Raw genomic sequence first — 14098 nt, 5'->3', positions numbered from 1 at the left:
TCTCACCTGCCGTTTTTTTATTGTTAAAGAGACAGGAGCACAGAAGCGCTTGAGCGACTCACAGTGAGTGGTTGTTGTTGGGTGTTTTTTTTAAAAAAATGATTCCCCCGCTCCCCCACCCTATCCCTGATGGGCGCAGTGCTCCTGAGGCGTGCTGTACCCCGTGCGCAGCTCCCGGCTCTGCGGTCTCGGGCTCAGCCTGAGACCGCGGAAAAAGCCAGGCCAAAGGGTAGGGTTGTATCCTGGGGCAAGGGAGGGATGATCCCTCCCTGATCCCGGGATCCCTTGTGCGTCATGTGGATGCACAGGGATGATCCCAGGTATCACCCCGGGATATAGCCTGGTCTAGCGAAGGCCTCTGTTTATAGCATGCATTCCCACATATTTTCCAGGAATATCTTTGCAGTCATGAGGGCTAGAAATTTGCATCTGTATTTATTTTTAAAGGATGAGTGAGAAGTGATCTCAGGAAATGGTGTCCTGCTCCCACTGTCAGATCCTGCACTTTCGTGCCCTTTTGTGGAATCTTAGCAGACACATCGCCCTGCTTTTGAGTGATGTTTCAAAGTGATAATTCAAAGTGATATTTGGTCGGTATAAGCAGAACGGATTTTCATTCTTTTATCTTTTTGGTTGTGTTTTGTTTTAGGGTGTGCTGTCTGACTTATCCAAAATTACCCATCTCCCTGGCTTTGACCCTGTGGTCCTTATCTTGTTTGTTGGAGGGATAATGTTCATTCTGGGATTTGCTGGGTGTATAGGAGCCCTGCGGGAGAACATCTGCCTTCTGAAATTCGTAAGTAGTTGGATTGTGGGGGTTGTGTGTTCTGTGTTTAATATCTGCTGCTTTGGGGTGAGAATAGGTGGTTATGTGGTGCAAGTAAAGAAAACACAAGTTAACAAGCCACAAAGAAGTACATGGGCATGTCTAGATGGGGCGATATCCCGGGGATCGTTTTGGGATTGTCGCTGTGCGTCCACATGACTACCCTTTAGTTTTCCCGTGGTCTTGGAATGATCCCGAGACCGCAGAACATGTGGCCCACTGTCGCGGTTTTGTCCTGGCTCCTCGCGAGTAACCGCGAGGAGCTGGAACCTGGGCACAGAGCTCTTCAGGAGCTCTGTGCCCATCAGGGGTGGGGTGGGGGGAGTGGGAGTTTTTTGGTTTTTTTTTTTTAAAAAGTTACTTTTGTGAAGGAGTGCTCATCTTGAGTTAAAAAAAAATCAAAATGGCGGCCGCGACATCCTCTTCCTCCTGGGACTTCGTGCACAGCGTGTAGACAAGGGGATGATCTCGTGATCATAAAATGCCGAGATCATCCCCCTCCATCCCCCTCGTCTAGCCATGCCCATGGTCTGTGTTCCCATTAGCCCAGACATTACATGGAAATGCAGTTTAGTTGTTTTTGGTGCAATTCTGCTAGAACTGGGTTAAATGAAAGCATCCCAAATTCTAACAGGTTAATCAACACAGTGAAGGCCAATTCTACTTGGTGGGGCTGTGAGCTTACTTTGGTTCTGGAGCAGTAGTGTAATGAAAAATAAAACGTTAAGGATGGCCATTCCTCCTTTCATCCTGTTGGAAGTATCAAATATCTCTCGTCTCCTTTCATAATCATAAGGCACCTATGTTGCAGGGTTTTTTTGTATATACAATGTATGAAACACCTTTCTAAAATAAAACATCTAAGGCCATCAGCAATAAAAATAAGTTGTTTTGTATAATTGTTTGGCCTATAAAATGGCTAAGATGGCAGGTGATTAATCAACTAAAAATTAATAATTGGACATGATATGGAACATACTGAATAGTTCTAAACCATAGCATCAAAAATCAGCAACTTCATTCAGGCTCTGTCTAACACCGCAAAAAGCACAGTACAACAGCTTAAGATGGCATCTTAAGCCTCTATTAGAGTCTTTATGGCTAGGCTTCTGGAATGGTCATCTGCCAGATACATAACTTCTGCCTGTGGGTTTGTTATGCCCAGCTGTTATTTGGAAAAGATTCTTAATATCCTTCTCGAAATGACCAATTATAGTTATATTGCGATCCACATAGAAGGATATAAGGTAAAGCATAAAGATAGGGTCCTGTGTGGATTTTTGGGTGAAGATAACATCTACAATTCTGGTGGGAAAGCGTGGTTTCTACTTGCATTCTTTGCTAAGGAAATGCAGTGAATGCAAGCTGAGACCACTTCTACCACTCTAGAATGTGTATCCAGCTTTGCCTTTGCGGCCAAGGTCATAACTGCAAAGTGCTGAAAGTTTCTCCAGATTCCATCCATGAAGAGATGGTGTGTGAAGGGCCCAAAGCTGTAGTGGACATTTGTGGTGGTTCACCTGAGGGGGATGGGAAATATTGACATTGTCAGAATGTTGGTAGCTCTTTATTGCATATGGAAAGAAATATTTTCAGAGAGGGGTATTGAAAAGCATTATATTCTACTTTGTGGTGACTAAGGCAGTTAACACTCCATATGGTACTTTGTTGTTGTTGTTGTTGTTGTTGTTGTTGTGTGTGTTAACATATTTCTCTGTTGTAATTGTATCTCTTAGCCTTCTATGGGCCTGTTCAGACAAAACACTAAGCCATGGTTAGGCCGCTACCCCTTTTGCAGCAAATGGTTAGTGAGCGTGTTTTAACCGCGGTTATGTAGCCACCAGAATAGGAAAGGTTCACGCGACACGCTAAGCCATAATGTTCAGCTCGAAATGCTTAACCACCGTGGCTCAGCGCGTCATCCGAACAGGGCTCTGTTGTTTGAAACGAACCTCACGCGCACAAAACGCAACAAAGCATGAATCCTACCTCCGATGTACTGAATATGGAAAATCCACGTTCATTAATCATGAATTACTGAGAGACAAAAAAGCTCTGAGGGCCTTTTCAGAAGGCGGAAATACGTTCGATTTCTGTCTAAGCTCAAATAAACAGGACATCCTAATTATTGGCCTTCTTATTGGGGAACTCCTGAGGAGCTTCTAGGGGCCCCTGGAGCAATGGTTGGGAAACAACCAGCCTGGTTCTGTTTTTGCGCTCAACGTCATTCCTCTCCCCCTTAACCCATTCCTTGCCCTCCCTTTTGCAGTTCTGTGGCACAATTGTGCTCATTTTTGTCATGGAGTTGGCGGTGGCAGTGCTGGCTTTCTTGTTCCAAGACTGGGTGAGGGACCGGGTGGAGACCTTCTTCAAGAACAATATAAAGTCTTACCGGGATGACATTGACCTGCAGAACCTCATAGACTCGTTGCAGAAGATGGTGAGCTGTTTCCATCAATTGTCCTCAACCTTCATGGTCCTTTTTAAAATTGTGAAACCGGTAGCAAATGAGAGTCTTTTTTCTTTTCTTTTTTCTTTTCTTTTTCCGGGATGTATGGCAACCCTATCTGCATGTGACCAGAGAGCCTTGGCTATGGGAGTGGTATATAAGTGCAATAAATAAATAAATAAATAAATAATAAATAAATTCCTTGAGTAAGAGGAGTATGTATGAAGACGAGTGGCGGGGGGGGGGGAGAAACGTGTTGTTCTGCGCTCCTTGTTCTAACTTTATACGGCCTTTAGCCTATTTTCAAGAACCCTCTGCATGTAGGGTTGCCATATTCTGAATCCACAAAATCGAGACAATTGGGGGGGGGGCTAGGATTTTTTTTAAAAAAGACTGAGCAATATATAAAGGTCTAGTGAAAGCCCAATTTTTGCAAAGCCCAATTTTTCAATTAAAACAACAACAACTGTAGAACGAGACATCTTAAATTCACTGCAACTTACTTCCAAGTAACAGATTTGAGGCTTGCAACCCAAATCCAAGGAGGTGGGTTTTTGAAGGGCGATTTTTGGGGGAGTGACTTTCCTTTCCTTTCTCCCCTCTCTCCTTTCCCCTCCTTCACCCCCTCATCCCCCATCCACTCCCTCCCTCCTGTCCCCCCACAAAACTCTCTTTCTTCCCCCACAAATAACCCAGCACCTCCACCCTGCGCTTACCCTAAAGGTCTGACCACAACCAGCCAAGCTCACCAAACTCCTTTGCATTGCCTGGGACTCAGGTAGCCTGAGGAGAGCACGTGCGCCTTTCCTCGCTGATGTTCCTCTTCTATGCATCTGCAGGCGCAACAAGGTGAGTCACGGTGAGTGACTCAGATGAGCCTGTGGAGGAGCGGAGATGCTCTGGAAAAGGCGCCAGATTGATGCATCTTTTTCTCTGCCGCTTCACTGAGCAGGCTCAAGGCACCATTTTGTAGGTCAGAATTTCTCCAGCCAGCTGGACCAGGAATCCAGGATTCTGGCCCAGCCATTTGGGACATTTTAGAATCTCCTGGAAATTGAGACATTCTCGATTTTCCAAGATGTATGGCAACCCTATCTGCATGTGACCAGTCCAGATTTGCCCCTCCCTCAGCAGCAGATCGGATTCGCTGACGAATTTCACCCATGCAGTTGTAGAAGTTGAATGGTTTGAATGGATTACCCCTGGCACAAAGCCATGGTCATTACTATCACCCACCCTTCTGGGGCATCTGTCTGGGTTGAGAATTGGAGGCACCGATTTGTGGTCAATCTGGCCTTATCTGCTGGGCAGATCCCAAAAGCTGGTGCTGGGGGACCCCTCTTGGACTGCTTGGCTATTGGCCTCTGGGGTACCTTGGGCTTCTGCCTTATCATCCATACTATTTAACATCTACATGAAAGCGAGTAGGAGAAGTTATCCAGGAATTTGGGATTGGATGTTGTCAATATGCAGAAGATACTCAGCTCTCTCTCCTTTTCATCTGATGCCAAAGAAGCAGCGGACGTTTTGAACTGGATGTGGGCTGTAGGTTAATAAGCTGAGCCTTATTCCAGGCATGACAGAGGTCAGTAGGACGGCCCAACCAGGTGTGGGGATGTCACCTGTTCTCGATGAGGTTGCATTCTCTTTGAAAGACATGGGGATGTTGTGGACCTGGCCCTATCTCCAGATGATCTGGTGGCAGCCATGGATGGGAGTGCTTTTCCATAGCTTCACCTGGTATGCCCTAGTCACTGCCACACATGCCCTGGTCGTATCCAGACTGCTTTATTGTAATGTGCTGTATGTGGAGCTCTCTTTGAAAAGTGTTTTGTAACTTCAGCTGATGCAAACGTGTAATGGGAAGGCTGGGTGCCTGCTTTGCTGATCAGCCTCACCCCAGTTCCCTAAGGGTGGAGACCATGTGGCCCTCTAGATGTTGTTGGGCTCCAAGTTCCATCATCCCTGTCCATTGGTTGTGCTGGCTGGGGCTGACGGGAGTTTGAGTCCAATGCCACCTAGATTTCCCCTCTCTTGCCCTAAATGGTTCAAGGCCAGAATTTTCAAAACATTGCTTCTTTTCACACTCCTTGCCCACCACTTTCAAAACATGATTGGTTGGGATACAAGACAGGACAACTATTGTTGTGTGACCCTGATTGTGGAACTTCTTCCCGAGAGAGGTTTGGTTGGTTCCCTCTTTCTTAAGCTTCAGGTGAACTGGGAAGACCTTTGTATTTCACTAAGCTTTTAGTGTGGTTTTAAGTTTTTATGCTGACTTGTTTTATGGTGCTCTTGGCTTTATTGTATGAAATTGATTTTAGTCATCTGGCTCTGCTTCAGTGCGTTCGAGTTCATGCTCATAGTGTTAAAACCATAGCTTGGCATTGAGTACAAATGTGGCCATGATTTGGCATTGAGTGGTGTAGTGGTTACAGGAGCCCTGGGTTGAAATCCACACCCAGCTATAGCCATGAACCTCTCCGGATGTCTGTGGATCAGTCACGATCTCTCAGCCTAATTACCTCACTGGATCACAATAAGGATAAACCCACTTAGGACACCTTGAGCACTTTGAAGGAAAAGTGGGATAACGAAACAGACCATGCACATACCATTTAAAGTAACGATGACCCCAGAGCCAAGCTACTTGATCAATGACCTAGTGATGCTTTTGCTGCTATGGGATTTGAATGACCACACGTCCAAAACTAGCATGTCAAAGAGGAGGTTGTAGTCTAGAACCGAGCCCTGACATGCTCGTTGTATACATGCAGGGGACTTTTTACATGGAGTGGACATTCAAATATTTGTTCCCCTCCCTGCAATCTGGAGCCCAGCAACAGATATATCACCTGCTGGTTATGTCTGTAGGTAGGTAGATCTCCCCCTCCCGCAACTGCACCAACCCCACACAATAAACTAGAAATAGAGAGCGTGTTTGCGGCTTAGCTGAGCTGCAAATGCTCCATGCCTGTCTCTAAATGCAACCTATCAAACCTTATTTTGCATCCGGAGAATTTTTACCGCCCTTCTGCTTGTGTTGCTTAGAATGTGCAGTTACATTCCTATCACAGGGAGTTGTTGTGAGTATTGAGTTCTTTAGTCCATCACTATTGTTACACGGAGTGATTTATATCTTGCAGAATCAATGCTGCGGTGCCGAGAATCCAAACGATTGGAACCTTAACATTTACTTCAACTGCAGTAGCGCAAGCAAAAGCCGGGAGAAGTGTGGGGTCCCGTTTTCTTGCTGTATCCAAAATCCTACTGTGAGCTATTTCCTGTCTTCTTGGTTTTAAAGTAATACAGCGGATTGGGAAGGGAAGTATTTCCCGAAATGTGTGTGTGTGTAAAACGTCCTCTAAAATCTTGAATGCATGATACTCCTCGAAAGACTCTTCATCCTAGGATTCTACGTTTAAAATAAGACAAGAATACAAATCCCATTGTGGTTAATAAACTGTATTAACTCTTTGTTTTTTGTTTTTTTCCTCTTCAGGAAAATGTTGTGAACACACAGTGTGGCTATGATGTCCGGAATCTGGTGAGTGTTTCCTGTGTTACCCTTTTCTCTCATTTATTCTCCTCCCCTCCACCCCTGCTTTCTCTGCCCCACAGTTGTGTATTAGAGAGGGTCAGTTTCAAGAAAGTATTCAACCAGTGATGGGCACAGATGTTTGTGTGAAAAGTGCCCTTTTGTAGCCACTACCTTAGCAGTAGCCTTTCCAGAATCATGTGGGACACTGTACTCTGCAAACACGTCTTTCCATGTTTTTGTCTTTGTCATCTGCCATCAGCACGTGCTTGAAATGTGGGATCGTTCCCTGCTTCCATTTCAGTGTGCTCTGCCTTACTGAGATGGCTGGTAAAATGACTGGCGTTTGGATGTGTGGATATATGATGTATTGCTTTTGTACTGTTTTTAAATTGTTACAAAAGTTGTTGATCTTTTTCTTCTTGTTATTATTTATTACATTTCCAAAATACATGTATAAATACAAACATACAAAATGCAATAACCTTTTACAACCAAAGGTATAACAAGATTGCTCAGCCCTGTCCACCTCCCATGAATTGCCCCATTTCTCTTTCTAGGATGGTATTACTTTCTTCTTTATCTCTTTCATTTTACTTTATAACATTTTTATAACACTTCTTCTTTTCAAGAGCCCCAGAGATTCCTATAAGCTTCTGCCAGATTTGTTCTGTTTGTTTCTTTCTTCATATACTCTCTATATTTTTTGCCAATCCTTCTTAAAATTGTCTCTTTGTTTTATTCCTCTTTGAGCTTTTAATTTCTGTGTCAAATTTTCGCTAATTGCTATTTCCCAGATTGTCTTTTTCCACATAGCTACACTGTGTTACAAAAGTTCTATTTGTGGTGTGTGTTACCTGGTTACCTATTGAGCAGGGTTCTGAATTGCCTGAAGGATTCTACACCAGTTGATGCCCCCTTCAGACCTTACCACTCTATGCAGCAGGTGTGAGAATGGGCATGTTTGGGGGGCAGGGAAACATGAGGGCCCCCCCCATGTCGCTTACATGGGTTCAGAGTTCCTGTTCAGCCAGTTTCTAGCATTTACAGCTTTGAAGAAATGCTTTTGAAGAATATGGAGAAAGCTGCTAAAATCTAGGAGCCAAAGAAGTGGTTGGGGTCATAGCTTCCCAGTGCCTTCCATCTTCCATAACTAGCAAATCCAGAACATGTATTGTGTTTTATGCTTTGCAAGTTGCTTTGAAGGCTTTGCTGAGGAGCAGGGCAGAAGTCAAATAATTATAATGAATGTAGCAAGAACATGAGAATCGCAGAACAAGTTGTGCAAAACAAGAAATTGTGCAACTTGCTCAGGTTGTAGGATCCAGCTTTTCTAGGTGCAGAATTTAAATTACATTTAGCACAGATCTGCCTGTAGCAGAAAGATTCCCAGTCTTGTCTTTTGAATCACTTCCTTAAAAACAGAGCAAACCTCAAAAAGGTCTATAATATTCCCACCAACCCACCCCGTTTTCCTCTTCCAGAGCGAATCCATTTGGGATGAACGCATCTTCACCAAAGGCTGCATCCCTGCTCTGGAAGCCTGGTTGCCTCGGAATATTTACATTGTGGCAGGAGTCTTTGTCGCAATTTCATTACTGCAGGTGAGTAGCGGCTGGTCTATTCATGTTATAAATTCCATTGCTAACTGGGTCTAACTGCCTACTATCTCACGTTTTGGGAGATTATTATTCTTATTAGAGAGGAATAGCTCTAATTATTAGAGAGGAATAGCAACATAAGCGTTGATGGATGGTCTTTACTTCATTAATTTTTACTTCATTTACTTCATTTTAATTTTTGTGAACCGCCCAGAGAGCTTCGGCTATTGGGCGGCATAAAAATGTAAGAAATAAATAAATAAAATAAATAAAAATAAATAAATTAAAAAATGCAGTTGCTGAATTCCACCCAAGGTGGATTTGGGGTTTCTCATGGCATTTCAGTATAGGCCTGCTCTTCCTCTCCCATTCTACCCTCAAAATTCGCCACTGTTCTGGTAGATTCAGACTCTCAAGATGTGTTGGACTACAACTCCTATCATCCAAATTGGCCATGATAGCTGGGGATGATGGGGTTGTAGTCCAATACATCTAGCGGGTGTGAGATTGGGGAAGGCTGGTGTAGTTCATTACTTGTCACAAGGAAGCTCATGATGAGGGAGCTTTGGACGTCCTGAACTTTAGACTACAAAACCAGAGTTTGGAGGACTTCCAAGCATGGGAAAGAAAGAGCTGTAGGGTCTGGAGTCTACCCTATAGATGCGTTGAAGCCACTGCAAAGGAGTCCCAAAGGATTGTGAAAATCCACTGGATCTCAGTATTTCAGGGGGTTGGAGGAGAGATCCTTCTGTAGTGCCAAAGGGCTGGGTTTGCTTATTTTTAACTAAGCATGTAAAATTCTCCAAATTAGTATCATGCAGTTCTACCTCACCCCATTTAGCTGGAAACAGCTTGTAGAGAAGCCTGAATTTATTTTTTTATTTAAAGATTTGAGATTTCCAAGCCAAAGTTCATGACACTCAGTTGTGCCGTTGGACGTTCTTGCTGTTCAAGAATGTCCAAAAATGGCTAATGGATTCTAGGTTGGATGGTTATGCCCCTTCACTGTCACTTCCACTGCTTGAAGAGACAGATGACAGTGATGAGGGAGATGGGGCAGGGGACAGTTCCATGAGTGTCCACTGCAGACAATGAGCACCCAGAAGAAATGTCCTGTTTCTACACCATACCTCACAGAGCTGCCTCATTCACACCTGGCCATACCTAAAGGCCTAAGATGGCGGCAGCTGTAGAAAGTGGGGAGAGACCCTCTCATGCAAATACCATTTGGAGATCCATGAAATTTCATGGGGTGTGGAGTCAGAGTAGAATCCAGCAGGTTGGGAACAGAATGGGGCAGAACTTTCACTGGCTTTCCCTACTCCTTGATGCTAACTTCCTAACAGAAAATGGTTCTACTGGCTGGGCCCATAAAATACTGGCTTGTAGGTCACCTTAACAATATTGTTCTGTTTTCCCCCCCTTGGGTCAAGAAGATAATTCAGAGAGATGTTTTTATATGTATTGGAAAGAGAGAGATTTGAGACCCTCGCCCAATCCCTGTGCCGTTGCTACTGCCTTCTGAAGGGAAATAGAGGAATAAACAGGTTGTGCAGACTGAAACAGGAAAACACTTCTTTTCCAAATTAAGGACACAAACCTCAGCTTTACAATGCAATTGTAAAAGCATTCCAATTTGAAATGAGTGTAAACCTTTTCAGTGGGTTTAAGCACAACAAAACCTCATTCGACCCAAGCCACTCAAAACTGAGAAGTCCTAATGATTTTTCTTTTACCATCACTAAATAGTTTTTGCAGCTGGTTTTTAGAGTATCCCAGAATACTCTAAAAACACTTTTCAGGCCCTTCTGGGCTACGTGTGACAGACTGCATGAATTTGTCTCTCTGTTTTTATTTTCAGGAAGAGCACCAAACGATTTCTCTCTTCTAAATGGTACTTGTTTTGTGTGCCTCTTTCCCCCCCCCCCCTTTGTTAGATATTCGGGATTTACCTGGCCAAGACACTGATTTCTGATATTGAAGCTGTGAAGGCAAGATTCCGCTTCTGAAGATAAAAGTAGAGATCCTATGAAAAGACAGATCAACGTTCACTGCTCTTACCTTGACAGCAAAGAGAAAGGAAATGAAACCTGCCACCTAGGAAAGATTTGAGGCATCTATTGCTTAAAGCCATAACACTACTTTTTAAAAACGTATAGCTGGATGCTGTCTTGCTTAGCTACAAGCCAGGGCTGAGAAATGCCTGCTCCTCTTCTCACCCACCTCGTGAATTTTTTTTTTTTTGCAACTCTGATCTCTTGGAGGAAAGCATATTTATCTTCAGCCTTCAGTACACAATGTGAAGATTCAATTCTAAACTCAATAGACGCTACTAGAAGCTCCTACCATAAACTGATTACTGTCCAAGGAACGCTGTCTTGGTTCTCCCTTTACAGTAGTTAGAGATTAGAATGGTTACATTCCAAATGTTGATCAAGGCCTAGAAGAAAGTCCCATGATACCAAATGATTCCATCCTAGGGAAGGGTGGGGTGGAGGCGGGGTAAGATATATGAAACACCTTTGATATTGAAAACTTGTTCAGGGAATGTTCTGCATGTTGACAAATTGAAGTACACACACTGTGTCACTGTGTACACTTTTTAAAATGAAGCCATGTTTGTACAGATGTGTGCGGGGAGACTTCTGATCTCAATGGAGACCTCAGCTATACAGAAGGAGGGTGTCCCTCTTATTCGGACTAGTTCTAATGTATCCATTTCAGGAGCAAGAAGCCTGAAAAGAACACTGGAGTTATTTCAAAAGGACGTGTGTTGTCTTGAAAAATCCTTGCCTACATGGATTTTTATATAAAAAATAGTAATCTGTACATTCAGTAGCATCAAACCACTGACCTATTTGGAAAGGTCAAGACTGGATTCTCATGCCATTTCTTCCTTTCCGAACTTTGTATTATGGCCTTATTTATAGACATTTGAACAAGAAAATGTACTCTCACAATTTTGCTAACACTTTTCCTTATACTACTAATTTCTAAAATCATTTCCCTGCTGGACTGAAGTGGCTTGTTTTGCTAGACACATCGAAGGAAACATCCATGGTTCCACCTATTTGCTCTTGAACTTATGTCTTCTACCTTTTTTTTACAACAGTGTGTTAGCATTGTGGTCTAAGCTAAAATCTCCTAGATATATGCAGGCTATTTAAAAGTTCAATGGTATTTGAATAATGCAACACTCTTTTAAGAAGAAGAAGAAGAAGAAAAAAGAACGTATTAGTCATTTTCACTCCAGGCATTTGCTCTGGCAAATAGATGTGCTTAGACTTGTCCTGTGTCAGAATTAGGTGAAAAGAGTTCTCCTGATGTTTTCGACCCAATTCGCAGCCATCCTGACCATTGGCCATGCTGGTTTTGGCTTCTAGGAGTCCAAAACATCTGCACTAGAGCAGCCTTCCCCAGTCAGATGTCATGGGACTACCACTCCCATCATTCCTGGCTGAGGATGCTGGGAGTTGCAGTCCCAACACATTTGTGGGGGGTTCCAGGTTAGGGAGAGCTCCTGTAGAGCCTGCCTGAAAGTGAAAATGGAAAACAGTATTGCATTTCTCTTTTAAAAGTAGAATTGAATTTTGGCCTGGAGGGCCGTGGGCCCTTTCTTTCACGCAAGTAGTTTAATGCGACCCTCACTGAAATGGATTCCGTGTGCCTTCAGATTTTTTGTACCATGCTTCAGTCATTCCAATTTAAATGCCTCTGTAAGATACAGCGCTGGACAATGGAGCCAACGATGTGTTTCAAGGACTCTGCTTTAGGCTTCTGCCTAATCTGCAATCCTATACACACTGATCTGAGAGAGTTAGGCCTAATCTACACCAAGCAGGATATAGCGGTATGAAAGTGGTATATAAAAGGCAGGAGCCACACTGCTGCTTTATAGCAGTATTGAAGTGCACTGACCACTGTTGGGACCCATTGACACCTACCATATACTGCTTTCATACTGCAATATCCTGCTTGGTGTAGATGAGCCCTAAATCTCATTGAACTTAGTAGGACTGACTTCTGAGTAGCCCTGCATAGGATTGCCCTGAAAGTTAAGCACTTTGAATCCCTTGAAAACAACAGGAGAGTTTCTAAACATGTGCTTAACTCTCCCTTAAAATGAACGGGACATAAATGTGCTTAACTTCAGCTAATTGGGCACTGCTTTCATATTGCCTGATTTTTCAGACTTTCCTACACTGCCTAACACACATGATAGAAGTCTGTATTTGTGTAATTTTGAATCTTTTTTTTATTGCATGTAGAATACGCAGCAACAACAACAAAAAATTGAGTGTTTGTGTGAAACTCTTTTAAAGTGGAACATTTTCCTGCTAGAAACACTAGGAAATACTGTTTTATATAAAGCTGGTTTTAAAGCAAACAGTTACCTTGAGGATTTATGAGCCCATTTTCATGGACGAACGATGCTAACATGTAGAGCACTGAAACCGAGCCCTTAGCGCTTTGCCAGTGCAAAGAAAAGCTGTTCTTTCAGTACGTGAGATGTTTTTCCATGGGATATGAACAACTCTCTTGTGACCTGTTGTATTTCCTGGGTGTGCCAGAATGCTGATGTACTGCCAGACACAATAGGCAAGTGTGGCTGGAGGTGAAATTCCATCAGCAGGGATGCAGAACCTTTGCTTACTGCAGGGATGGGTAGTCCTGTGAGGGTAATCTGTCTGGTGTATGGCAGATTAGTTTGGGGGGGGGGGCAAAGCTGACAGTGCGTGGCATTTGCAACATTGCAGGGTTTTATACCTTGCTTGTTCTCTTTGAGCCTCGTGTGGCACAGAGCAGTAAAGCAGCAGTTTCTGCAGCTGAAACTCTCCCCACGGCCTGAGTTCGATCCCAGCGGAAGCTGGTTTCAGGCAGCCGGCTCGGGTTGACTCAGCCTTCCATCCTCCCGAGGTCGGTAAAATGAGTACCCAGCTAGCTGGGGGAAAGAGAATAACGGCCGGGGAAGGCAACGGCAAACCACCCCGCTATAAGGCCTGCCAAGAAAATGTCAGCGAAAGCTGGCATCCCTCCAAGAGTCAGTAATGACTCATTGCTTGCACGAGAGGTTCCTTTCCTTCCTTCTCTTTACCACCACATCTATTTCTGTTTCTTCCGTTCTCCTTCTGCCACCCTTTCTCTGCAGGCTGCATGAAATTAGCCTAAGGGCTGTAGGCAGTTCTGGTGCTGGAGGTTCCCCAACCGCCCAGAGAGCTTTGACTATTGGGCGGTATAGAAATGCAATAAATAAATAAATAAACCTTGGGCTACTGCTACAATCCCCAGTCATCTGTATGCCATGACTTCTCTCTCACAGCTCACATAACTAAAACCCCTTCCAGAGAGCAGCGGGCGAGGCTTTCTGCTGAATGTTTACTGTATTCTCTGTTACTACAGCTCTAAAAATTGCTGCTTTTCGCATTTGCTTTTAGGAAACAGCAGGGTTCTTGGTTACTGATTTATTTTCTTGTGCTGAACTCTTTCAGTTTGCCCCAGGTGATAATCTCGCATCAACAAACTCTCTGCATAACTTAAGGCCTTGGAGTAAACTGGTTGGTGGCATGGGGTTTGGAAAAAAAAAAGGATGCAGGAGGGTGGTAAATGTTCGAAGCAGCAACAGCCTGTAAGAGTTAAAGAGCCAGCAGGCAAATTTCTCAGCGGATGAATATCAAGTAGCACTT

General features: G+C 43.8%; 1 protein-coding gene across 2 annotated transcripts in view; it reads left to right on the top strand.

Annotated features, from left to right (window-relative positions):
* Positions 1-12801, top strand: part of TSPAN14 (tetraspanin 14) — a 61908-nt gene extending 49107 nt beyond the window's left edge. For both annotated transcript variants that reach the window (XM_063133142.1, XM_063133143.1), the window contains exons 4-9: positions 650-796; positions 3096-3266; positions 6422-6547; positions 6778-6822; positions 8298-8417; positions 10352-12801. In XM_063133142.1, coding sequence (XP_062989212.1) covers positions 650-796; positions 3096-3266; positions 6422-6547; positions 6778-6822; positions 8298-8417; positions 10352-10423 — 681 coding nt within the window. In that variant the 3' untranslated portion in view covers positions 10424-12801. The remainder of the gene's footprint in view (positions 1-649; positions 797-3095; positions 3267-6421; positions 6548-6777; positions 6823-8297; positions 8418-10351) is intronic.
* Positions 12802-14098: the final 1297 nt, after the last annotated feature.

The sequence above is a fragment of the Elgaria multicarinata genome, chromosome 8, assembly GCF_023053635.1.
Source record: "Elgaria multicarinata webbii isolate HBS135686 ecotype San Diego chromosome 8, rElgMul1.1.pri, whole genome shotgun sequence".
Taxonomy (NCBI): Eukaryota; Metazoa; Chordata; class Lepidosauria; order Squamata; family Anguidae; genus Elgaria; species Elgaria multicarinata.
Note: the sequence above shows the minus strand (reverse complement) of the source record. Positions and strands in the feature narration are given on the sequence as shown.